The 27,912-nt window shown below is 39.0% G+C and overlaps 1 protein-coding gene across 2 annotated transcripts in view; it reads right to left on the reverse strand.

The window, feature by feature from the left end:
- Positions 1-628: 628 nt before the first annotated feature.
- GIPC2 (GIPC PDZ domain containing family member 2) overlaps positions 629-27,912 on the reverse strand; it is a 30,120-nt gene continuing 2,836 nt past the window's right edge. The window contains exons 1-6 of one of the 2 annotated variants that reach the window (XM_041483466.1): positions 27,572-27,906; positions 19,843-20,028; positions 16,267-16,447; positions 12,941-13,050; positions 12,131-12,212; positions 631-4,508 (exon numbers count right to left, since the gene is read on the reverse strand). In XM_041483466.1, coding sequence (XP_041339400.1) covers positions 4,354-4,508; positions 12,131-12,212; positions 12,941-13,050; positions 16,267-16,447; positions 19,843-20,028; positions 27,572-27,811 — 954 coding nt within the window. In that variant the 5' untranslated portion in view covers positions 27,812-27,906 and the 3' untranslated portion in view covers positions 631-4,353. Of the gene's footprint in view, positions 4,509-12,130; positions 12,213-12,940; positions 13,051-16,266; positions 16,448-19,842; positions 20,029-27,571; positions 27,907-27,912 lie in introns of those variants that run through there. The other variant, XM_041483467.1, reaches the window with a different exon arrangement.

Here is a 27,912-nt window from a genome sequence, read left to right on the forward strand (position 1 = left end):
TTCATATAGTTAGTGAATGAAGTTTATGCTAAAAAAATTACAATAAAATATTTTATCATTCATCCCAAAAGAAGGCAATAATTTCTATACTACATTCATGAGCCCACGTTCCTATCAAACATTAGCAGAGCAAGACAGCTCCTTGGCAAACATGCCAAGAGCCATAGCAGCAGTTCTGCTACCAGAACCACTGGAGCAGCAGACATTTCTTTCTCCCTGATTTTCCCCCTCTTTCAAATACTACAGTAAAATCAGTTTACAACGACTTGAAAATCTGCATTATTTCCCAGGAGACTGGGAGAACCCCACAAAACAATGATTCAGGTACAAAACCAACAGCTATATTTTTCTGAAAAAGATCATACATCACAATGGAGATTTAGGTAAGGAGTGCCATTAAAGAAAACTGAAAAAGCTGTTCTCAACCTCTCTGTTTAGAAACAGCAGAAGAGGAGAGATAAAGACAATATCAATATATCAGGAGATTTGCTTCTGTTCAATCTACAGACTCTTTGTTGTTGTATTTAGACACACATTCTATTTAATGACAGTGCATGTTGCAACAGGTGAAAAAAAAGATATTTTCTGTACATTTATACAGTCTCAATCCATTTTAGTTGTCAGTGCCTCAATCTCACACATTAAACATACCTTTTCTGAGGACAAAGTCTGTACTGCAGGCTGCATTCTTTTTATTCAAAGTTGTTATCTTTTTATTCAAAGTTGTTACTATTTACAAGTATCCTAATGAAACGTTGAGGATTTTCTCTTTGACATCCAAGTCTGTACATTTGTTCATATTTTCATAAACCAAGTCAGAGATATTTTAGTGCATAACAACATCTAAATGCAAAATGTCTTACAAACATATTGAGTCAGAGAATTGGACAGGAAAACAATACTGAAGATCAATTTCAGATGAAGCTCTTATTGCTAGAGTTGAGTTCTGAAATTCATGGCAAAGATGCCTTTCTTTCAAAAAGGGAAAGAGTCAAGACCTTGATTTCTAATTGTTCTGAAATACCTCCTGGCAAAAAAAAAAAGAGGAAAACTAAAAAGTGTAATATATCATCTTATTACAATACTCAGACTTTGGAAGAGACATTCTCAGAACTCTTTTCGTCAAAAACAGTATTTAATTTGAAAAGTACCAGAAGTTCTCATTAAAATGCAGGAAGAAAAAATCTAACAAAATATTACAAATTAGTTTCATTTTAACATTAATATTGCACTTTCAAATTCACAAAAATCAAGGTTTTCAAAGCTTTCTATTACATTTATCTCAAAAAAAAAGAGAAATTAGACAAATTGTGATGAAAATAATATAAAGAAATAAGAGTATATGCTTTATTCAAATCTGAATAGCAGACAAGATTTTCCTAAATAGACTGATTATATTAATAGCTCTTTGAATAATAGCTGTATGAATAGGGTTGCATAAAATCAGGTTTAACTGAAGCATAATTTGGCATATTAAAGGTGTCACAAAGGATGTATCTGTAATTTGCAAAATTTGTTCCTTTAAAAGTGTAAAATATTCATCGCTCATCATATTTTTTAAATTATGAGCTCAGAACTTTATGAACACCAGATTTCATTAAATCCCCTTGTTGCATCTAAAGACTACCTAAAGACTCTGCAAAAATAGAAAAAAATAGAGCTGTGTTTTCCATTGTCTTGAACAGTAAGTCTGGAAGCAAAGGCACAAATTGCAGCTGTCTGCCAGCTCTCTGCTGGCTCTGCACCAAATTGTAAAAGCAAGGAATCAGCCACTTTAGAACAGCATTTGGGCTGAGTTGCTGTTCTGGGCCATTCCACCTCAGATTTGGAGTGGACTATTCACCAACATTCACCTCCATGTATAGCACACACTACAAGATGTTCATAGTCCCACTCTGATCAGCACTTAAATAGAGCTGATGTCGTAGGATTAGTTTGTCTAACTAACCTGGGAGACTTTTGTAGTGACATTTAATGACATTTTCACTGTACAAAGCATTACTGTCATTATTGACTAGGTTTTAAAGGCTGTATTTTGTTAGTAAAACAACATTAATTTGCTACACAAATCATTAGAAAGAGAGAGAAGTATTTATCATGCTTTATAAGGCAGTGTGATTTTCATGGGACAATTTATTCATATATGGCTGGAAAATGCAAATAATCTACCAAATTAGGCAGTGGTACCTGTCTTATGTGCTGGAAATATGCTTTAAGAACACAGAAAAAGTAGGATATATTGACATGCTTTACTGCAGTAAATGCTAGTAAAATTGCAATCACTATTTAAATCTTAGGCCTGAAATAAACTCCACAAAAATAGGCCACTGTGACAAGAGGCAGCTCTCTGTAGAATTATAGTTTCAGAGATTATTTTTATCTTACTATTTTATCAGTGTAATGAGACAAATTATCCCATGAGTATAAATTGATTGAACAACATTAATTTCTCAAAATAAAATGAATGGTCAAAACATAAGGGGTTATCTTCTACAGGCAGCATTTTGTGCATTATCCATAGTACTTTTTCTCTTCTCTTAAAGGAATTCCTAATTTTAATATATTTTATAACCAGTGGCATGTTGGTAACTAACAGTAGTGTACATAAACACTTCCACAAAATTTGACATTTGAGTTTTATGATTTGAAACCAAAAAGGAATTCTTGGCATTTCCTTTTTGCTTTTCACCTAGAAGTTTAAAGAACAAATTATATGGCCCACAACACTTTAACCCCTCATTACCATGAGTAAATCAGCTAAAGCAGCCCTGCACAAGACAGAGTGTGCTCAATTGCAACAGAAAATTGTGGGCTCAGACTCACAATTACTGAAAATGAAGAAATGCTCAAACTTCTTTTGCAAAGCAATACATCCATGAGGGCCCAAATGAGCAATGGGATTTACAAAATTTTACCATCTCCTTGGGGTTTCTTCAATTTTATTTTCAAGTTTTATAGAAATTTCCTGGAGTTTAGAATCCTTCCTCAAAGACCTAATAATGAGAACAAGAACCTGTTCTCTCAATGATACTTCAAAGTGTCATGGTTTTAGACAAAAAAACCCACTGACATAGAACATGTAAAGTTATTGGCATAATCTTTATTTTAAAGAGATCTCTGCAATTCAGTGAAAGACATTTTAATCAGGTAGTGATTTAGAAAAAAAACTTTTGTAGTAATTATTACTTTATATTCTTATGCAAATATAAAAATACTGAAAAGATATGACACCTTCCCAGGTCAGAACCCACAGTCTCATTCAATTTCATTTGCAATAATCTCAGATTTGTAAGTAAAAAATTAGTAGTCAAAATAAACATTTATGTACAATATAATTGGAAAACCTAACATCTAAGATTAGTTTAACATATTTTTCAGGGTCTAGGCATGCATTGTCATCCAAACTACAGTTCTTTGTGACTTTACAATAATATTTTTTGGGTCTGAACACCTTCAATATCTCTCCTGTGTTGCCATGTTGAAAAAACACACAGACAAGATGGGAACTCCATGGGATCTCAAGAAATCATTTAGCATATGCAAAGATCTATTAAGCACTTAGACATACACTGTAGTCTCCAGTGCAGTCTCCAGATATCATTCAAATGCATTAATATTAATCAAAATTAACATGTATTTCTTTCTATGCAGTTCCTATTGCAATATTATGGCATCTGAATAAAGCAGCAGCTTCCTGGTTTAAGCATTTCCACTCTATTTACCTCAGTAATAACCCAGACAGAGCATATTATGACTCAAATGCAAGCAAGTCTTTCTTATCCAAAGATCTTAGTTTTCATGTTTCAGAGGAATATTTTTTCCCCTGATTTTGGGTTTTAAAGAAACAGGGTAGCTTCTTCCCAGCTTTGCCTACAGTAAAAACAATGTCCAGGCCAAACTGTAGGAAAACCTAAGGCTTTAGGGTAACGCACAGGAACAGCAGAAAACCAGGGAACTGCAGCATGAAGCTAGGTAGTTTCTCAACAGCATTATAAACCTCTCTAAAGAGATAAAATAATCCAAACTCCTAGTTGCATATGTCTAACACTTTTCAGAATATTGCTATCAAAGTGTATGTACAAGTGTATTTTCATAAAATTTCTGTATAAATATATCACCTGGACACTCTCCTCACAGTGATTTCTATATGTAAATGAGATGTTTTAAATTGCAGTTGTCACAAGTTTGGGTTTACCTTCATTTCTATTAGAAACCTTCCTTTGCAAAGAAAAATCTCAGGTCAGAATACTTCTGCAGAGCACTCTGAATTCACATCAATAAAGTTATTAACGTTCTGATGTATTTGCAAATCATGTTGTATTTTCAAACAGGGATTGATAAATTCCACAGTTCTCATTCCAGTCGTCCTTGCTTAGCATCACCTATTGCTCCCCACACATCAAATACAAACTCATCTGGAAATGCAAAGTCTCCAAGAGTTTCATCCAAGGCCACTGCAAATTCATCTGGGTTTTTCTTGTCTCTTCCAGCTTCCACAATTGTTGCAGCTAAAAAGCAACAAAACAAAAGAATGTAATTATCATAAAAGTGGCAGCTAACACACAGGGGCCAAGATAGGGATGGATAGGATTTGGGATGTCTATTTTCAACAGCTGGTGAGGTCAGTTTAGGAAGATACAAAGTCTATCAGGTGAATTTAGGATTCAACAGGAAATTATGCACTCAAAGTTCATGCTTATGCCTCTAGAAAGTGAAAAAGTTATATGAAAATCTCAGCCAGGTGGGTCAAATTGTGCAGAAGCAAGAGAAAGGTTTTGCTGCTGTGCACAAGAAACTGGAGCCACCAAGCACCAGGAACATCTTGGAGTCCAGGAGAATGAAAGCAGAGGAGCGATACAATGGACTTAAACTGTGATATCTTGTATACCAATATTGTCCAGCATTTTCTCTTATTTACCACAAAAGTATCAGATTTTATCAAATGTCAGGGCTCATTTTTGAAATGGCTGCACTGGGGCTGCTGCTTAGGACTGACTCCTCAGTTGCTGTGCTCATCCCTCACCTCTTGCCACTGCAGTTTCACGGACTCTAGGAAAACTTAGAAATCTGACCCAAACACTGGATGCTGGAAACCCATGGATATTAGAGCAAATGAAAACCTCTTTTGATCATGACACCTGCATCTCCATGAAGGGTGAAAAGAGTCAGCACAGGAATTTCTCCTGGTTAAGCTGGGCCCAGAGAACCACTGGCAGCAAGATACCATGGCTGGAGGGCAGAATGCTCTGTAAGACACACTCAGCACAGACAGCACTGCTGAATACAGTTTGTTTTCTGAGCTGTATCTCTGCTCCTCAGCCTCTCTTCACAGGAAAATGATGGTATAGTACAATAGATGAAACATCGAAGTCTGCTTCATTTTGTGATTACTTCACACCCCTGCCTTAAACTGCTAGGTATCCTCCATCTTTTGTTAAACATCAAATACCCGCCACTTTCTTCACAAGCACATCAAATTCAAGCGTCAAAGTGAAGGATTTGATAGCTTCTAGCCTTTTCTTAGAGACATGTCCAAATGTAAAACACATAATATAGTGCCTAAGAAAAGGAAGGAAGTTTTGAAGCCACAGAAAAACATCTTTACTGGGACAGTCTGCCATCTACCACATACACTGTATTCAATCAACATGGCAAAATCTCTCTAATAAAAATAAAAATAAACATTCCCTGCTCTGAAGTTTTACCAAATTTAATTAATTTTATTTTGTTGACCTAAAACTCAGCTCAACTTTATTGACAGTTATGAACTTCTGGCAAACAGCATTTGCTGTTGTGCAAACATGCAACAAGCTGTAAGCAAGTTTGAGCCATATTCCACATTGTAAACGTCAACAACAGTAATTCTGAGGAAACTTGATGTTTTGGTTTTAACTGTGTTCAGGCTCCAAACACAATCACAGTGTGTCAAACTACACAAAGCTGCCCAAGGAAAATGTATGTAAATCTTGACAAATAAACTGCTGTGATGGAGACAGTTCAAGTTTACCCCAGCTTCCCAGGCACCACTAGTGGTTCTCAAGGACCCTCAAGACCCTGCCAGAAGAAACCCTATCCCTGTTGCACTGATTCTCTCTGTGACCCCTGTGAAGTCCCCAGGACTCAGACAAGTCTGGATGGGAAATGGGCATTAAAGAGGGGACTCTTGCTCCTGGTAAGTTGGACACAAGGATTTGTTGTGTAACACCACTCTATATTCCCTGACAATGGGGCACAAGAAGGTACTTACAGGGAAGCAAGCCTGGAGACAATGAGGTGAAGGGTACAATTGAAACCTCACAGATTTCTGGATATGAAGCAGGATGTAAACTTACTTTTTATAGACACAGGGAGAAGGGTGGAGAGAAAAGAGCTGTGCAAGATGGCGTAAGAGCAAACACACCAAGGGACTGTTACACCAGATATTTAGAAAAAGCTGCCACCCAAAGAGTAAGGATCTAGACAAGTGTTCAAGCAGAGTAGGAGTGAGGAATGTAGCTAATTTTTAAGACAAATTGGCCAAGAGATATGGAAGAACCATATGACACAGACAGCAGCAATAAAGCAAGACAACAAGGCATTATATCACAGTCCAGCTGCCCTGGCTGAAGCTTCAGAATTGCACATATTAAACTGTCAGTAACAGAAAGTGTAACTTCAAACACAACTTTCTTTAAAGAATGACCTTCCCAAACAACTAAATAGACTCTAAAAAACTGATTTATTATAGATTTACGAAACTTGAAAACAAAATCCACTAAAAACTTAGCGGATCAACTTTCAACCCAGTCAAGCAAGAATCAGAACATCACCGTGCTAAAGCAGCCTCAAAAAACCCCCATTTTCACCTGTATTGAGTAAGTCTGATCAGCACTGCAGGGCACATTTAATGCAGTAGAGTCACTAAAGCACACCGGCATTCCCAGTTCCACCTGCTGCAGGGATCCAGGCTCCCTGGGGACCGCGGGCTCTTTGGCAGCGCGGTGCTGACCTCCAGCGCCGGCCCGGCTGCACTGCGGCCCCGCTCCCCGCGCACCGCCGGGCTCTGACAGAGCTCCGAGCCCCTTCCCTGCCTCCGTGCCGGCCAGCTTCCCTGCCAGCCGGGAACTCAGCCGTGAGCGCAGCCCTGCTTCCCCCCGCAGCTGCCACAGCCGCGGGACGGCGCTCGCAGGGCGGCAGAGCCCGCAGAACGCGCCCGGCCGCACAGTGACATTCGCGGAATTGATGCGGAATTCCCAGGGCAAATCAAAGCCTACAGACTGCCAAGGCACTCAGCGGATACCGGCCAGCTTGAAGAAAACTTTGCTGGTTCGCAGAGGGTGACAGCTTCGTGCCAAATTGTCTCCACTCCCCTCCCTTCACCCCACTGCTTCTTGTAAGAGCTGCACAATAAGTGATTACAGGAATTTTATTTCAATAGAATATTTTTCCAGAGTCAAAAGAGTCTCAATTGTTTTCAGATTTTCCTTTTTTCAGTTCACTTCAGGCAATGTTAATGTCTGATTAATTTTTACATAAATTGTGAGAAGTTCAGCAATCTTAAAAGCGGTGAAAGGAATTAGAAGTCTCATCAACTTTAACTGAGAAGTTAATGTCAAGCTTCCCAGAATAAGAACCAAGTAATATGTTGGTTTTTCAAATATAGTTCCTTTAAAATAACCTCAAAGATTTTTCACATTTTTTCATTTTTAATAGACACATGGGGCACAAGCCATGGAAGCTACCTTCTGCCTGCCATTCTTATTATCTACCTTACACAGTGGTTTTGCTGCCCATATCCTGTACTGTAACTTCTGAAAAAGCTTTTTTCAGAAGTCCTGACAGAAGCCTCAATATTTATTTAGCTGTAATGCTATTAGAAGTTTGGCCTTCATCAAAATATTCTTGTTCTGCCCTGTCACTCTAAAGCAGAAAATGAACCATGTTATTGCAGTTTCCAGTATTTAACATTACTCGCTTTAAGTTTCATGTTGAACACTGTCGGATCTGGTAGACAATAAATATTAGAAATATTTCTTCTTGTTCCTTATTCTTAAGTACTAATTCTTCTTGAAGTTTATTTTGTTTAACTGGACTAGCTGCTCTTCCTTTTATCAAAAAAACTCCCATTATTCTTTCAGAGTAAATGAACAGCCATAAACAATATACTCCTGGATGTATGCAATGAAATCCTTTGGGAAAAGAAGTCTGGGGACAGAAGAAGAAAATAAGAGATTCAGGGAGACTATCACTTCAGTTAAAGCTTTTGGAGATAAAAACATCTATGGAATATTGATTTGCAAGCCAAGAGAAAAAGCCTGGGTAACAAAAAAGGTTTAAACCTGTTAAGATATTTTGACTAGATGGTAAGTTTGAAAAATGAAGTCAAAAATGGAGAAGTAGATTTCAAATTTTTTAAACAAAGACAGAATACGCAAGGATATTTCAGCCTGATCTCAGTGATGGAAGATTATGAAACAAACTATCTTGTGTGTGATCACACAGCATGGACAGGACAAACAGGGGGTCAGGCCCAGCCAGCATGAGTTTAGGAAAGGCAGGTCCTGCCTGACCAACCTGATCTCCTTCTATGACCAGATGACCCACCCACAGGATGAGGAAAAAGCTGTGGATATGCCTACTGGACTTCAGTACAGCCTTGGATTCTGCTCCCCACACCTTTCTCCCAGAGAAGCTGGCAGCCCATGACTGCACCAGGGGATGTCCAGGTTGGACATCAGGAAAAATTTCTTCACTGAAAGGGTGGTTAAGCGTTGAATAGGCTGCACAGGGAAGTGGTGGAGGCACCACAGCTGGAAGTACTCAAAAAATGACTGGGTGTGACACTTAGTCTGTGTTTAGTTGGCATGGTGGTGTTTGGTCAAGGGCTGGGCTCGTGATATTGGAGCTCTTTTCCCACCCTAATGATACGTCATGTCTGATAATATTATAGAGAGCAACAGAAAGGAAACAATCATTCAAAAGTAGAAAAATAGAACAAAGGGGAAGAAAATATTGGTGGATGAAGCCAAAAGGTGCTGAAAAAAAATGTGGACAGCAAGCCCTCTTGCCATCATTTACAATCGGTAGCATTCTGGGGTTAAATGCACGCTTCCTCTCACCCAGAATTTTTGGGATTAAATACAATCCATAAAAAAATCAAGTCTTACTGATTTTAAAAAATAAATGCCAATATTTTTCACTAATACTGTTTCCTGAGTTGCTCCTTTTAATCAACTGCTCAAATTCCTTTACCAGAAAGCACTCATAGAATTTAAAATAATCCGAATTATCTCTCAGCTATGTTTTAAAGAATGCTGAAGTCAATCCTTGGCCCAATTTCTAATATGCCCATAAAATGGCTGAAGAATGCATTTCCAGAGCAAACTGTGCCTTCTCTGGATTACGTACAGTTTTCAGTACAAAGGAGTAAGAAAGTAAAAAGGTAAAAATACATCCAAATGCAGGTATGTAAATCTCAACAGCATTTAGATCTCTGAAAATAAAAATAAAAAACTGTGCCTGAAAAAAAGTGCATGCATTTTCTTTAACAATTTCAAATTATTTTGGTCCAGCCTAGAGATTTGTGTGTAGATTTAGTCAGCCATTCTTGAAACTTCAAGATACTTAACCATACAAAAATTAAGGGCTTTATCTCACCTTTATTTCTGTCTGTAATTTAACATTAGTTTTTCTTTCCTTTCTTTCTAACTTATGTCTTAAAACTGGGGCACTGTTTCAGAATTCAATCACACCATGGAAGTGTCATTTTAATGGAGATGAAAGAGTAATATTAACCGACATCCAAAGATTCTGACAAACAGAAGTGCATGGAAGTGAGCAATGATTGAGATCTTAATCACTTGTCAGCTGCACATTGTGATGACTTGCATTTTCAACTAATCTGGCTTGAGTAATGAGTGAAATTTCGAGCTAAGTGGTGATTGGCATTCTCTGAATGAATCTTTTCCTCATATTTCATTTTCATGGGTGACTGATCACATCCAGTATGTGAAAAACTGACATGTGTTAATTGAACAGATTTGTGACAGGTGATTAGCTCTCCTTTCCTAAAGAATCCTAGAGCTGTTTAATTGTTTTAAAATTGTGAAGTTGGGAGGTTTGAGTCATCAACACTGGCTGTTGACTCTTAGATTTGAACTTCAGGATATGGCTTCAAAGGTGCAAACTAAAGCTACATGAACCCTACAGTCTTTGATTTCTGACAGCTTCTCTTGGTTTCACTACCTTTTGGGAAGGAAAAGAAGAGGTGAGGGACAAAACAACCACCCAGCTGGGAACAAAAGAGCCTCTCTATGAACAAAGACCTCTTCCTTCTTTGAGTATTCTTTTAAGGCTTTTTTTTTTAAGTTTCTAAACTACATACTGAAAGATGAAGGGCATTAGATCTTTTTGAAAGGAAAAAATAATTCAAGGAATTCATGGGAAAACTCTACCAGGTGCTTGGCTATTAACTCAACCATGTGTTGAAAGCTGAACTTCTCAGTCTACTGTGCAAGAGCCATCCTGTTTACAGTACTGAGAGCCAAAACCACAGGGAACACCAGTTCCCACAGGACCGTTCCCATGGACACCAGAAGCAGAGCACCCACAGCTGCTTATTCCTGTAGGGCAAGGAGCCTGGGGACCTTGGAAGTAACCTGCAAGGACAGGAGCTTCCAAAAGCCCAGCCTGAGCCAGGACTGCAACAGCTGCAGGACAAAAACAGCTCCCAGAGGGACAGCTGGCAGGGGACTCAGAGCTTTGAAGCCTGAGCCAGACTGAGGCACAGAGGTTGCAGGAATGAGATGGGACATGGAATCCTCCCCAACCTAAACGTGGCTCAGCAGCACACAGGCCTCCCAGGAGTGCATTGCATGGCAGCAGCATCACACATGAGAGTTGCTGGGAATAGAAATGTTGAGAACTTCTAGTTTCCCGGGAACTGGAAAGTTTAGATAGAACCTACGAAACAGAACTCGAGTTTTGGGCAGCTCTGCCCTCTCTTCTATGCCAGGAAGCCCTCTTCTGCCTTAGACTGAAGGACAACTACTGTTTTACCTACATTTTTTCCTGTGAGTAAACTAGTGGAATCTGCCAAACAGATGCTTGCTGGAGGAGCACCCAACAAAGGTCTTTTGGCTATTGAGGTAATTACCTTTTGTTCTCATTCCTCTGTGCTAACTGCTGCCCCTCCAGCCCTGATGGAGCCCTCTGGAGCTTCATACCAGACCTATTTTCTGTTCTGCTTTGCCTTTTCCACTTCTCTCTCATGAAAGGTTTCTTTTCAAGATCACTTTCCATTTAGCCTATTCTTTCCTTTTTCTTGGCTGGTTCTTTTAAGATATTACCATAATAATAAATACTTTCCTCTTTGTCTCAGTACCAGCAGTTCCACAAGATCCTAGGAGGATTGCACCAGCCACGGCAGGGTACAACAGCTAGACTGCAGCTTCTTCCCCCACAAACAGAAATTCCTATTAGTTGTTGTCAGAATAACAAAGAAAAGCAACAGCTGCAAGGACAAGTTTGGTGCATCTTTAAGAAACTTATGACACTGGGGTTAAGTAGTTTCTTTCATTATAAATCAATGATTCCTATAACTAGTAAATGTTCCATAAGTTTTCTCATGTTTTCATCGGAACACAGCTTTTAGAGATTTTGATAAATTTCTGTAATTATTCTGTCAGTTCCCTTGCTAAATAGTTCCTTGTTCACTGATGAAGATCTCAGGTTCAAATCTTAGCAATCAACTTTGATGGGTCTATGCCAAGGGGCAAAAAAGCAAATAAACAAACTTATCCTTAAGAATTCTTAACCAAGGCACACACAAGATCCACTAGAAAATATATACCAGAAAGAATACAGGGGTGACAGTTATAGCAAACAACTAAAAAATTCATGCAACAGTGTATAGCTAATGTGCAGAAAGAATAGAGGATTGATTGAGTAATTACATCATAAGGATTGAAGTGGGAGGGTGATTCTTTTATCAGAAAAACTCATTTGTAGAAATACATGCAAGTTTTTGAGACTGCAGACTGGACAAATTTTGCTTCACTTACATCCAGGGACTAAAGTACCAAATAAATGTTAGACTACAGAAAATGAGAAATTATTTACTCTTGTAGTAATGTATCTGCTAAAAACTCACCTAATTCAATATCTCTTATGCCCATGTACGTTTCAAGAAGCTCATCCACTTTTTTAATTGCTTTTTCTTCAACTTCAGTTGGCTTTGTTGGAATAAAGGGAGAGAAGAGCAAAAGTATGATTATATCCATGCAGATTTCAAAACAACCAGCAATGTGCCAGTGATTATCCTTACTCCCATCTTGGCCACCTAGACTTACAAAATCTACAGATTAAACACACTATTCTACTCTCTTTCTCTCTTCTCACAAACATGAGCTTTCCTCCTAATATCAAGTCACACAGCTCACACATTCAAAGTGAACAGGGGCCTTATATCTCCTGACAAGACAGATCTCCATCAAATCCTCATCAGCTTTAGAAGAGCCCAGAATAAATAATAAATAAAATAAATAATAAATATAATGAATAATACTTATTCACCAAACTCTAATCCTGGTCTTGCACAAATTCACGTCAATGTATTTAATTAGCCTCTCCTAACAACAACCCTTTCACCAGCCCTGTACACTTCAGTGTCAGAAATGGAACAAATTCTTCATAACCAACCCACCTCTTTTTTTCCCCCCTTCCCTCTTTTCAGCACCCCTTGGTCTAATCTAAACTCATCCATGTAGTCCATGACATCTAAATCTAGGTTCTGTGTTTCCAGGTTCTTCAGCCCCATCCTGCTAGTCATCAACTTGAGCTGTTCTCTTCAGTCCCACAGGACTTGTAACATCCAATTTTTCCTTCCTACTTATCAGCCCGGGGGAAGAATAAATCAGAAGCTGGGTGATTAAACTACTGAGGGGCATATACCCCACCATACCATTTCCTCCACAGTAGCAGGGCCTTTGGCTCTCAGGCGAAGTGTTTCTCTCCCTTTGGAGATTTTAGCCTCTGACAGAGTTCTGCCTTTGGACCTTGGTTCCAGCTTTTCTAAAAAAAAAAAAAAAAAAAAAAAAAAAAAATCCAACAAAAATAAAATACCAAACAAAACTACGTATACAGTACAACATGAATATGAGGTATCTGTTTTGGTTATTACAGTTTCTTCACATTTAGTCTAATCGAGACCTAGATTATTAAAAAATCTAATTATAAATTAACTATTTTAAGTATAGCTTTGCTGACAATCTCTTGTCTTGAAATTGTAATTTCTGCTAAACTACACCGAGGCCAGGACTTCCATTGACCAATATATCTAAGCAGGCCTATGGCATTCATTTCATATGTGTACCTTGTGTAATTTTATTTCCCTATTCTACAGAGAAGTATTTATACCTTTATATTAGATAGCAGCTGAAGTCACCGGCCAGCTGCTGATTTATTTGGACAGAACACACAGCAGGTTTAGCATTGCAACATTTCTATCTTTCACTGATGCAATGGTGCAAACACTCCCTCTAAGCAGGTGATGATGAGCCACACTGAGCTGAGCTAACAATCTGCTTATCAGCACTCACAGAGGTGAAGTGGCCATAAGCAGATCTGCAGGAGTTTTCACCAAAATTATTTCATAGCTGATAAATCTCTACAAAGAGTACCTGGTTTACACGGAATTTACTCTAAGAATTCAGCCTTTCTTGTTTCAGCCTGGGTAAGGCACCCCAGTTAGAAGATGAAGCATAGAATCATTTAAGATTTGGGATGCCATTTTACATTCAAGAGTGGCAAGGCTTTAATTTACTTATTGACATGGCAGTTACATAGTGAATCTAGAAAGTGCTAGAAGAGAGGAGACAATTCTGCAGAACTGCTTTAATTTGTCCTGTTTTTTCTAACAGATATTCCTCCTCTTAATTGCAAGCCTTTCTAATAAGCTCTTCTTGAAGTTATACTTCAACATATTCTATTAATTTTGCTCAGATAGATTTCAGCTCATCATGCTTGCATAAGTGGTCACAAATCAAGATTATTATGCTGAACAGTATGCTTGAAAAGTAAACTTTATTAGCTTTCATGATACAAATAGGTATGTCAAAGTCTCATATATATACTTAGGATCAACACTTTATCCTTTTATTGCTTCAAGGACAGTTTAAAACATCCTTAAGATTGTCATCATTTCTGATAGACTTGTTTCAAAAAGTAATTCCTGATAAAAAACCCCGTATTTTTCAAATTCTGTCACCATTATCACCTTAAAACTCATGACATAACCTTTATTTGCAGTCCTTTAGACCAAAATACTCTGGCTATCACAGAAACTATTTTTCATGTTCACATCATTAAAACCCAGAGTTCGTGTTGTGCTGCCTTTACTTTGTTTCTACTCATTTTTCACAATTCACAGATGCTTGTGACTGGTGCAAATCGTTTATTCTGTGCTACAAGCCTTGCCTAGGGGAACTAAGACAGCCTGTGTGTACATGGTAGAAGGATGTCCAACCAGTAAATTATGCTTATTTCACATTCTGCTGAGAGGAAGAAAAATAAAAATAATTTCACATAGAGGTTTGTCTCAGAAATAAGTACCCTCACCGAATTCTGTTGAAATTAACAGGAATTCAGCACCTACCAGTCGAGCAGGATCTGGATCTTGTCTGTCATCTCCTCTGGGGCTATTCTTAGTGCTTAAGCTGCAGCTTAAGCATTATCTTTGTGCCTGAAGCCTAACTGTACCTAAGGCTAAAGACAGGACGTTTTAACCTACTGAGCACTGCAACTTGCAAGTTAATTTCTGTAGGTAAAAAAATAACGTGCATCTTCCAAAAATCTGTCCACAAAGCTCTGGTTGCCTCTTAAATCAATGACAGAAAAAAGGTATTGCCATGAAATTAGAGCATTATCTCCTCTACATCACAGGCAGACTAAAAGGTATTTTAGCCACCCAGCTAAAGTAAAAATTATTAAATTATGGCTGAAGTCATCAATCAAATGCTGATTTACAAACAGACCGTTTAATACTTCTAGCATTGAACACAAATTATAGGCCCATATTAAAAAAAGGCATTGCTGCATTACTAATTGAGATAGACAACATATGCAATTCTTTAGCATAATGTATAACATACACATTCACTTAACAACAGTAGCAATCCGAACACATTAGAGATCAACTCATAACTCCCATTCTTCACAGAAGCACCAAAAGCAAAAAAAAAAAAAAATCTTTGTATTTCTCTCATTTTCAATTTCTGCTGCTATTCTGACACCAAGTGTCAAGACTGGTGTATGACAGTAGCTGTAAACTACTACACATTAAAAAAATTTGAAAAATATATAAATGTTTAAAATTTTTGCTGCTGTAGTGAAGATAGCGATATTGAATTGACTGTTATTGCAGGTGTGCAGAAGGCCTCATACAAATTTATGCTTTAGCATTATTTAGAAGTTTTTATTACAGGAAAATGCTACATGGTTTGGGGAGAGGATCCAAAAAGTTGAGATAATAAAAATTGTAACTCAGTCTCTATTTTGACTGCCTGAGCAAAACTTCCCTTGTTTGTTTTCTACATTGATAGAGTTCATATATAAAAGAATTAGCAGTCCTTCTGCTAATGCCTTCCTTCTATTTAAGCACCACTTCTCATAGCATGCAGGTGGCAAGCAAAGACAGAGCTTTGCAATTCTGCCTTCTTCCAATTCTGAGTACACCTGCTGCATGACTGGAGATCCACAAAAAGGCTGGGGAGGGGGACAGGGAGAACAAGCAGACAGCAAAGGAGGTGCTCTGGGGAATCCCAGACAGCACTTGCTGCAGACTCCTTCTGCATTAGAGAGCACAGACCCCAGTAAAGGGTACAGAAATAGGAAAGTCTGACACAGAACAACAGGGATTATGTATTAATAGAGGAAAAAAAGAGTTTTGAGGATCAGGACATTAGTGAAGTGATCCATGCTTTAAAACTGTACCTATGAAACAACTCCTGATCTTATTTTGCAACATCATGTAGTGGTAAAAGAGACTGACGAAGGCTCAGGTGAGGTAACTCACACCAGGATGACTGCTGGAGAAAGCAAGATGGAAGAAAATCCATTCATAAATCTTCCACTTCAACGAAAAAAACTAAGTGTACTTTCTTGTAGTAGTTATGTTACCATAGGCGGACACCCGGCTGCTTTCTGAAAACAAACTCACAAAGCAATGCAATGATGGGATTTTACTGTCAAGGTGTTTTACTGAACAAGGTGGACAGTCAGGTCACTCACCAAATGCTTTCAAAGGCTCTACCAACTCCAGCTTAAACTTCTGACCTTTCTCCAGATCTTTTAGCATTTTGGCAACTTCGTAATGCCGACACTGTGACACGTTTTTTCCGTTTATGGTCTCTATGTGATCACCCACGCAGACGGTTTTGGTTTGGTCCATAATACTGCCTTCTTTAATTCGCTATTGTTTAAAAAAAAAAACAAAAACACACCACCAGAATTAGAAACATTTCTTTAAAAGGTGATAGTTTTTAAGAGGTGACACCACCAAGTTTCAAGCATGTCAGTTAACAATACCAATACTACTGATATTATTATTCCAGCAGTGTGTTTTTTCAATAAGATTGTCGTAAAACATATTTTGAAAAGCATTATTTTTCAAACAAAGTATTTTAATAAGCATTGAATATACAATCAGACAGGGAAAAAAGGAACCACACTTTAGAAATAAAGAGTTGTGAATAACCTAATATTTTTGTGCTTTAAAACTGATCACAGACATTTCAGTAATGAGGATGGTTATTCAAGTTTTTGGGGTTTTTCTATTTAATAGCTTGACAAGCATAGGAACAGAATTTTTCTCTTCTCAAGTTTAGTCCAGGGACATAGTAAAAAGTTACATACTATAAAGGGCTGATCTTCTTAAGACCCATCCCCAGTGCTGAAACTACTACTTTCCTCATTAAGCTATACAGCTGTATATTAAAGGATATCCTTTGAAATAATAAAGAATAGGAAAACATTTTAACTGCCATCTCATGGAAAACTGCCATCTCATGGAAAACACAAATAGTCTAAAAGTCATAACAGAAGTTATAGCTCCTATGAAGTGTAATTTTAAAAGTATGGGGAAAAACCTTTAAAATATCTCTACGATTTATCACACTTTAAATTTCAGTGATTCTGTTTATTGTTGTTACATACTGTCATATTTGTTCATCGTGTGCATACATCACTTCAGCCATTATTATATGGCTATTGAATAGAAAAGCTATGACATAGTAAAGTATCTTTTATTCTGCAGATACAAATTTCATTCTAACGTGTTCCTGAATAACAATCTTTTCAACAAGGACTGAGTGGTTCAGGCTAACTGTGTGAGATAACAGCTCAGCCTGGTGGCGCAGCGCTCCGGGAGCTGCTGCTGTCCCGGCGCGCGGCTGAGCCCACACTTGTGCCTCCATCTCAGAGTCAGTGGGAAGGAAGTGTGAGAGTGCTCACTGGCATGCAGGGCACTGCAATCTTTGTCAGCTTCAGGCTGAGTTTAACTCCTTCTAGCACCAAACAGAAGCCTCGTGGTGAATGTGGCTACTGTACGCACCAGAAACCAAATGTGCCAAATGCATTTCTGTTACCAGGACTCAAAACCTGTCCCACTCAGCTCAATCAATGTTCAGTCTACTTGTTTAATATTCATTTAGCTTTTCTTCTTAGCACTTGGATCCCAACACTAAGACAGTTTAAATAATATTCACTGGCTGTTATTTGTGTCACTTTTTATCATCACTCCAAGTTAACTGACTGAGACAGTCAAGCTACACTGTCACAGTAATTAAGATGCAATTGCCTGTATTTCAAGTGCTCTACAGTCCATTGAGAAGCTATGAGGATCTATATTTCCTATGCAATGCCTACTCCATTTAATAATATCTCCTTGTACACCACTCAGTCATACTTCAAGTTCTACTGCTGTTCTTTGAATGCTAATTTGACTCCATAATACTTTTTCCCACCTGCCTGTGTACCCCCCAAAATAATTTGTGAAAGCAGAATGACAACAGGTTTTGCTCTTAGTAAGGCAAAACAAGATTAAATTTCATAGGAAAAAGCCCTGCAGTTCAGCGTCAGGTTAAAATTGGTTGGGTTACCACATCAAACCTAGAAACCTCCCTGTTATTCAAAATGCAGTAAAATAACTACAACCCACCAACCAGTAACACACCAATCAGTAAATTTAGTATTAATTTTTAATTAGGATTGGGACACAGTTAAAATTTTTAAGGAAAATATATGTATATAAGCAAAAAAAATTCGTTAAAACTTTAGAGACAGTCTCATTTACCTAGACAATGAAGTAATAAAAAGGATGCAGCTTTCACTTTTGTATATGCATTTTCTATGCTGATTTAAAAGATCCATTAGCTACATGTGCAGCAGCAACAAAGTATGCTCCTAGAAACTCCTTAAAACTGATGTAATCCCAAGAAGACCGCATCATTTTCATTACAATGATTGTTATTAGACCAGTACAAGGAAAAATAATATATATTTGTTAAGAGGACTTTTACACAATTTACTGGAAATTACAGCTTGTCTGGCCAATGTTGTGAGGGTTTTCCAGCGTGCTCCAATTGTGCAGCAGTCTGTGTGAGGGCTGTTCTCTCTGCCTGTTACCAAGCAAGCACAAAGGGAGTGTCACTGCACAGGGCTGCACTCGTGAGCGCTGCTCACTGAAGCACTGCTTCAATGCCTTCTTTTAAAACGCCACATAAGCAGCAGCACGACTGAATGTTATGGGCTGTATAGATGCCACCACTAGAAATTTGCAGTTCTTCATCAATAAACATAAAAGTCGGGCTATGATTTTGCCAAAACGCTTAGTGAAACCTTCACTGCATCTTGACTTGTACAAACATGACCTCAGTCACATTTTTCCACAGCAAAGACAAACAAACCAATTTGTAAACCGTGTCCTGTTTTACAGCCATGGTAGCTAAGGAATGAACAGAAAATACAACTTCTCCATACAAAAGCTCTGTTTACAATGAGAACAGAGATTGGGGTAGCAGTAATCAAAGATAATTGCTAATGCCTCTCTAATAATGGGTAACCAGAGTATATTAGAGCAAAGAATCTCAAAAAGGCAGAAAATGTGATTAAGATTCCTAATACCTCGTCTAGCAAGAAGGGCAGCATCATTTCATAAGCCTCTACTTGTCTCAAAACATATTGCCTCTAGGTCATATAGAAGAGGAGAAGGAAAGCAATTATGATTAATATACTGAGTATGTTACTGCCCATACTTGCTACTCAAACTCATTGTGGTAAATTGTGTTAATCCATACCCTTGTAATTCACCCTATCTAAGGCAACAATACTGGAAAGCTGAAAAACCACTATATTTGCCCCTGCTCTTGTACAGCACAAAGGCTTCTGCCCTGGGAACAGCCAAAGACTGAAAGAACATGATCTCATTATCACATGAGTAACAGAAATTCTATAAGCATCTAATAAATGACATCAGAAAATCAGTTTAAAACAGGAGGGGGCAGATGCAAGCAGTATCTAACACCTACCACCTCAGGGTAGCTCAGGAGATACAATGCTCTCATTGTAAAGCTGATACACGTTACAGAAGCAATGAACAAATGAACTGATTTTGAATGACATACAGTACAGATTAGCTGAACTAATTTTGAATCATGTACCTAAAGAAAAGCAACTTTATTCTTTACTTATCATATATATGATAATAAAAGATTTTATAGTTCTAAAGGATCATGAAACCAATAATTAACCTATTATAGTAACAGGAGCTTGTATAGAACAAAGTATTTCACTGGTAATTAAGTTTACCTTTATAAAGGCACAGCCAGTTCCATTGTCTGTAATGGTAAGTCCCAGCATTTCATCAGTTTTAAGAATTTCCACTTCTTTTCGCTGTCCTTTCACATGGGCAAATATGAAATCTTCAAGGCCAATCTGTGCACCTAAGAGCTTGTCCATATCAACTTTATGAGTGTTCAAAGTGCAAAACATGATCTGTGCAGAAGGAAAGCAAACACAGTAACAGTGTGTTAGGTTTGGTGAGCTTGACAAGAAGCTGACATGAGAGCTCAGTTCAGGCCCCTGTGACAGGTCCATAGCTCAAGTGATCCCCCTTCCTCTCCAGCTGCACCAGGAGTAGTCTCCATCCACACACAACAGAAAGCACCAGGAGCTCAAAGTGCAGGTGAGAGCTGGCAGGGAACATAGGAAAGAGACGTCCCTGTGTGAGCAGGCTCCCAAGGCCTGTCTCAGCACAGCAGCCCTGAGAGAGGCACCCTGAGCTGCTACAGCTTGCACCACAGGTCAGAGTAAGCAAACTGAAGAGCCATCTTTTGCCTCATCATTCACCCACCTCAAATTCCACCTGATTCAAAGATCACTAGGGACTACTTTAAAACTTGATTAGCTGAAAACAGTTTAACGGTAAGAAAAAAAAAAAAGAGAGCTTGATCACTTTAAAACTTGATTAGCTGAAAACAGTTTAATGGTAAGAAAAAAAAAAAAAATAGAGAGCTTATCAAAACAAAAGTCATGAGAGAGCATGAAATGCTTTGTATTGCTCCAGTGTTCCCTCATCAGCTCAGAGCATGTTTTCTCCAATGGGCTTGCTTAGTTCCTACCCTTCCCCAGCACGAGTTGGGGTCACCCCTGTTCCAGTAAAAGCCAGGCTTAATAAAAAGGTGAAATTGCTTCTTTATAAATCAGCTTTTCTGAGGGATTTCCCTTCAGCACTGGCTATGAGGCAGTCCTTTTTCTCGCTACACTTATGCCAGTTCTTCTGCAGGGAGGTTTCTTGTCCTGGGCACAGGCAGGGTGAGAGCAATCCTTCTGCACTGCCTGGGAGCAGAGATGCTGTTGCCCACCACGGAGCTGCATGAAGGAATTTGGCCGAGCCCAGCACACCACCAGAGCTACGGTAATGACAGGTGCCCGAGCCTTTCCAGGCTGCAGCAGGAGAGGAGCGAGGGCCAAGGGAACCCCAGGTTCCTCCTGGGCAGCACAGAGCACAGGGCAGCAGCCAAACCAGAGAGACTCTGAGCTCCAAGAGAAATCCCTAAAATCTACTTCACTGAGGCAAAGAATGGGTTTTCCACCCCAGAACACTACACATGACCTTTTAATTCCTTCTGGCATCACTGGAATAAAGCGGAAAAATTGAAATGAAAGTTACCAACCTGTTTAAATTGACTCCAGGTCAAACAGAGTGGATACTTTTACTAATTTATTTCACAGAGAACATTCAAGTTTCTGGAGCTTTCTAGGATTTAGATTCTGTAACTATGAGGGTTTTAATCTTAAAAGACAAAGTTAATAGAGAGATTGTGTTTCTTGACAGAGGTCTTGTTTAGTCCCTGTTTTTAAAAACAAAACAAAAAAAACGCCCAACCAAACAGCCTTGCTTCAATGACTACTTGCTTTATCTCATCTAATCCATCAAACATCCACTGCAATTTAACACCTTATTTAACAATGAAAGTTGTAACAGCACACCCTTAACAGACATTAGTTTTATTTGCTCAGGTAATACAAGGGTTTTCAGTTAAACACTACTCTAGATATAACAACACCTAGAGAAATTAATCTGGTTTTAAGAAGAAAATTGTATATAATAATACTTATAATGATAATAATCTCTAATTACAAGCTTTTTTTAAACAAAAAATCAAAACAGATGATATCAAGTTCACATACACATTTTCAGCTCTCTCAAGTTACATAACTTTGCCAGTTTAAAATGGAATGGTAACTCAGTTCTCTGTTCAGCCTTCCTGCCATGAATAACAACGACTGTCTTCACATTTTAGACATTAGCATCCTTCATCTGACCTTGTCAAACAGACAATCTAGTAAATACTGTCACACCTTTGAATAGATAAAATTGGCAACAGAGGAGAAATGTGATATTTAGAAACTTGATCCAGAGTTTCTCTTTATAGATCTTCATCTGGATGGCATTCCTACTACAGCCTATAAGTCTACAGAATTTTTTGTGAGTCAGTTCTGTGCTAACCACAAGGCTGAGAGAGCATCAGCTAGTCAAAAATAAAACTTAAATCATTCTTCATCCTCTTTAGTGAACAACTGCTTTTTCTCAGAACAGATATATGCAAAGAGTAATGTACTAAAGATGTGCCTACCCAGAAAGATATATCACCACACCATCTACCAGTTGTAACATAGCTTTATTTGTACACAACTGAGACCTATTGATTCAAAAATGGTATTTTCATAGATTTTACATAAGTTTAATATTGGTACCTAATGACAGATTATATACCTGAATACTTAAACAGCTTCCACTCACTCAAACTTTTGCATATTTTTAATAGTAATTTTCTTATTCAAAAATGAAACAAGAAAAAAATTCAATGCACAATTCTCATGGTTAAGTCTCTTCTGTCTTCACCCTAAAACTTCATAGGCATTTGGTCTTTAACTCAGTGTACCAGTGCTGTGAATATTTCATGCCAACTTTAGCAAGATATTATAAATCAGAAGGATTACATCAGTCACAAAGTATCTAGGATACCTCCTTCACCAAGAGTTATCTTCTGCACCACTCAGAAGAAGGAAATTCCATGTTGCTGGACACTAGGGGCTTATGCACAACTTGATAAAATAGATATCTCCAATAAGATTACTAACAGATTATTCCCTGCACCCATATTTTCAATTGGAAGAGACCACATAAGCCAACAAAACCAGGGCTACACTGTGTGTTATATAAAGAAATTATATTAGCTAAGAAAAAGAGGGTTGCGTGATGTGTTATATAAAGTATATATGCAGCACCATATTGCATGTTCTATACATTAATTGTACTCTGATCTTCCATATTGAGCTGACACCTTGAGAACTCAATAATGAGTGGGTTGATAGATTACATACTCAGAAGCTATTGAAAATGTATTAAAAATCTCTGATAAACATTAAATTATTATGATCTCTGTAAAGTTAAGAGGAAGGGAACTGGGAATTTAATTATGAGCAACATGTAACACCCACTGACATACTTCCCTATATATGTAGATGTCATCATATCAAGAAATCACCAGTGCATTTTCTCGGTATCTTACTCACTTTATCTCTCCCAAGGAAAATGTGGGAGCCTTGACCAGCTTCAGCAACAGGAAGAGAGTAACCAACTCCTCCAAGTTCTCGTGTGGTTTTGGTACTGTCAGGTATTCAGCCTGGTCAATATATTCAAAGGCTTATAAAATAAGTATTCAGTGTTTTGCTGTTTGTCTTGAGATTTGGTTGGGGTTTTTTTTGTTTGGGTTTTTGGTTTTTTTGCACACAAGTATTACAGTGTAATACAGTGTACACAAGTAATTACAGGGTAAGTTCTTCCATCCAATTATTTCCATACTAATATTTCAAATACTTTCAGTTAAAGTATTGGAAAAGACACAGCAAGCATCACATGCAATATGGGTGTGACATTTAAAGACTGCTCAGGGAAACAGCAAGCAAACAATTCTTGCCATAGGGTTGGGAGGAGGTGTTTTGTAGGGAGTGTTAAGTTTGCTCATTTAAAGTATTCAATCTGTAGGCGTGATTGTGAGCAATTTCTTTCAACAGATAAGCGCAACAATAAAACTTGCAAGATTTTGGTGATGAGGATTTCACAAGCTAAACCTTTCTCTAAAACACACTTCAGATTTTTTATTGTTGAAAGGACAGTTTTGTTCAGAAACACAAGTTTCAGCAGTGGCTTATTTGTCAGCAGTCTTTCATAAAAGTTTAAATTGAACAGGTTTAAATCAAATACTTCTATGAAAGTTTAATGTGGCACAGCCTCACTGTATACTTGACTGTTTAGCATGAGGAGGCAAGGCCTGTGGAACTACAGCCCACACAAGCTCAGCAGCTGAACTCTTGCTACTGGAAGAGAAAGAGGGAGCTGCCAGAAAGGTCTGAATTACCCTTGTGATGCAAAATTCCTTCCACTGAGGTGAAAGAAACCCCAACCTCCAAGGGCTCTGGACAGACACAGCCATGGAGCATTAAGTTTAGTTCACCTGCCCCACCACATTTCACCGTTCAAAGCAAACAAAATAATCAAAACGAAAATTGCAAGTAAGCAAACCAAAAGTCCACGCAGCTTCTATGGGTTACCATTCCCTTCTCGTCTGATCAAGAAATAGCCCTGCTACAGCTGGACTTTAATATCCACGTTCTCAGTGCCTGATTAGCTACTCTGAATACTTTAAAGCCCTACCATGTGCTCTCACAGGAGCACACCACCACCAAATGCCTTAACAGACCCACATTGTCCTTCAGTCAGTGCTCATTTATTTATCATACAGACTGCACTCAGCACTTTCACCCTTACGGGGAACATTCCCTGCTACATTCCCAATAGTCAGAGTGGAGTAGCAATTCTAAAAGGCCAAAGCTACACGTAAATACTTTTTCCAACTATTTTTCCTACTTCAACCTCCATAGAAAAAATAAGGGAATATTTATATTATTTATGCAAGCAGAAACATACACGTAACTGTGCGTGGGTTGTGTTGTTAGTTAAGAGTTGCATCTGTCTATCTATCTATATTTTTTTAGCTCTGTGCTTTCTTGTTGAAAGCTTGTTGCAGTAATCAAGTTAAAAGTCAAGAAAAATGTGATGTACCTCAAACAACACTCATAATAACTATGCTGGAAATGATAAAACTTACATTTTTTAATGTAACTTTTGTCAGAGATTTGTTCTCCTTTGCCCAGGGGGAGGGGAATTGAAGTTTCTCTTTACAAGACTCTTCACCGGGGTTTAACATTTTAACATTCATAGATTGGGAGTAGCCAGAAGATACACAGGAGATAAGAGAACATCACTCCCTGGCACAGCCTGAGACACCTGGTCTGGGAAAAGACTAATAAGAGAACTGAAGAATGAGGACCAAATTAGCATTGAAGGCAAGGGGATCAATAACCAATAGGAGACTGAATACTAAGAATTGCCAAATTTAAGAGCAGTGAACACAAATTTATTTGGGTTTTGTCTGTATTTCTTTCTCCTGCAGTTTTGGTGTCAATAACACAGGCAATGTATTGCTAGAAGCCACATTCACTCCTCCTCCCTGGGGCAAGAACAGTCACCTTGGACAGAGACAAGCAGAAGCGCTGGACGTTGTAAAAGTCAGAGGTAGGCAGGAAGAAAGGCTTCTGCCTACCCCTCAGCTCAAAAGGGGTAAGAGGTATATAAAATACCTACAAGAAAGGATGAGTACAGGAAAAGCCTCAGAAAGCACCTGTCATGTGTCACTCCTCCATAGATACCCAGCGAAGATCCCCTTTGAAGCCATCCTGCCCCCTATTCCTGTCCCCATCCCACCCTACTCATGATCCAGGTCTGCACAGAAGTTTCTGTCAGTGTCTGTCCAACAAATACTGTGTTTTATATAAACTTCTCTCTGTCACTGTTGGCAGTCAATCACAGAACCTGGAATGGATTCTCCAGCAGAAACTGAATTCAGCTGGTCCCGGGAGGTGCGATCCAAAGAGGAAAAGAAGTTCTGTAACCACGTGGAGTCAAAAGGAGAAGTGACAGATTACAAGTACAGCTCATTCAGAATCGTATTACAACACTTAGGCATGAATTTATCCAAGAATCCATACTCCTGCCTACCCTGAGGCAAACTCGCATACCGTATTAAATGTATTCATTTCTGCAAAAGGTCTCTGAATGCTCTCTACACAGAGCTCTTCCCCTCCCTCCCTCCCCCACTATTTTCCAGCCCAGCCACTCCAGGGTGGAGATGTCTGTGATAGGACCTGTTTCCAAAGGCAGTCACGTGTGGGTATCACACACTTCCCACAGGCTTCAGCAGAGCTGGGTCACTGAAACTTTCCTAGACAGGTAACACCTGCAAATGGCATTTGAGTACCTGAGCGTCCTTCAGTTTGCTGAGATGTAGCTTCTGGCATTATTCTTTACATCAGACTATCTGTCCACAAGCAGTTTTAATGAATAGATAATTTAAAATAAATTCGAATAAATTCACATTTCTTTGCTGTTCAATGATCTATCCTGTCTCTATGCAAAAATCTGTTGCATGACTCTCTGGTCTGAATTCTTCACTCTGTTATGCCACCTTTATACCAGGAGATATTTTTGTTCATTATTTTCATATCATACAACTTTCTTAAAGCCAACAGAATTTCTGGAGTAAAAGATTTTAAGTTCAGTGCCTCCAGGAATAATACTCTATTCATTTTTAGCAATAAGCCACATTTAAAAAAAATAAAAATTAAGGAATGGAACATTAGGAGAAAAAGAAAATAAGAAGCTTCTCCAGTCTGGCACAAGGCTGGCAGTATATGCCCATGATATGTGGTGCTTCCTCTACAACCTCTGAGGGTGTCAGAGTATACATCTAGCAGGAGAAACAGGAGCACACCATTCATACAAAATTAAATTTCTCTGTGAAAGCTGTTCTTTCTCAAGTCAGTGGAGCCAAAAGTTCAACACTGAAAGGAAGAAAACTAAAATAGAAGACAGTCTGGTGATTGTGAGAACTTGAGAACACAAGGTATAACTGAGATAGAACAGAACAAAAGGGGAACAGCAGCTCAGGGTGAAAAGAAAACAAAGGAGCAGAAGATCAGAAAGCAGCTGGGAAGGTCTGGGACACTGATGCATTGCCTATTAATTACTTAATGTAACAGTGACTGATTAAACTGTATTCACTGCTACTGCCACTTTCCCTTTACAATTTACTATTTGAAATGCTACATCAGGCCACAGCAAACTCTGAACAAAGCCTGTAGTAGCAGCAGTCTTTACAACTTCTTTAAAAGTCATCTACAAAGAAGAAAACAAGTAAAGCTGTACAGCCACACGTAGGCATAATGAAATGTTAGCCCTCTGTTTCAGCTTGCCATTCAGAGGTTAAGGTTCAAAGAACCACATAGGAAGAACTTGATATGGCCACTACCTTTTAACTAAGAGAAAACAATGCATTTACAAACACAAATGAATCATTATCCAAACAAATGTTTAGAACACGGCTCAGAAAAAGAAAAGATCAAAAAGGCAGCAGAGCTTAAAAAGGAATCTTGTTACAGACTTAAATTTAACTCCATTTGAACAGTGAACACTTTAAAAATAATTACCTGATAAAGCAAAAAAACTTTCCAAACATCACTTTCGGCTAAAATTTTAAAATGCAGTACGATTCAGGGCATTTATACCACATACCCTCCTCTTCCAATGCCTTCATTCTGGGTATTCAGCCTCATAAATCCGCTGTCCCTTTTTTAACTGGAATGAAGCACTGCCTAAGAGCAGCGTCAAACAGCAGCCGGCAACAGGTTACCGAGACACTGGAGTTTGGGTCAAGAGGACCACTGTTTTTACCATGTAAGTGTTAAATGCAGTCACACCTATGTCTTTTCCCGTACGATAACGCTCATTTGGAATAGCAAAGGGAGTTTTTCCTCCCGAGCAGCGCAAAGCAGGCATGTCCTCACAAGCCCGTGGCAGAGGACGGGGCAGGGCGCTGAACAGCCCCGGCGGCCGCGGCGGTGCCGGCCCTACCTGGGCGGGGTGGATGCCGAACGCCTCTCCGATGCGGGCGTACAGCTCGCGGGCGCTGCCGAAGCCCTCCACGCGGCCCGTGGGGCTGCCGTGCGCCAGCTGCGTGTGGAACTGCAGCCGCGACGCGCTGGCCGACGGCGCCGGGGCCGCCGCGGGGGCCGGCGCCGCCGCCTCGCTCTCCACCAGCTTGAAGGTCTCCTTAGACTTGTCCTTCTTCTTGCTCCTCAGCCCCAGCGGCATCTTCCGCGCCGGCCCCGGGCTCCTGCGGTCGCTGCCGCCCGCGCTGGACTCTGCCCCCGGCGCGGCGCCGCCCCGGCCCCGCGGCCATCGCGGCCGCCAGG

Source organism: Pyrgilauda ruficollis, unplaced genomic scaffold (genome assembly GCF_017590135.1).
Source record: "Pyrgilauda ruficollis isolate IOZ18807 unplaced genomic scaffold, ASM1759013v1 scaffold6, whole genome shotgun sequence".
NCBI classification, from domain to species: domain Eukaryota; kingdom Metazoa; phylum Chordata; class Aves; order Passeriformes; family Passeridae; genus Pyrgilauda; species Pyrgilauda ruficollis.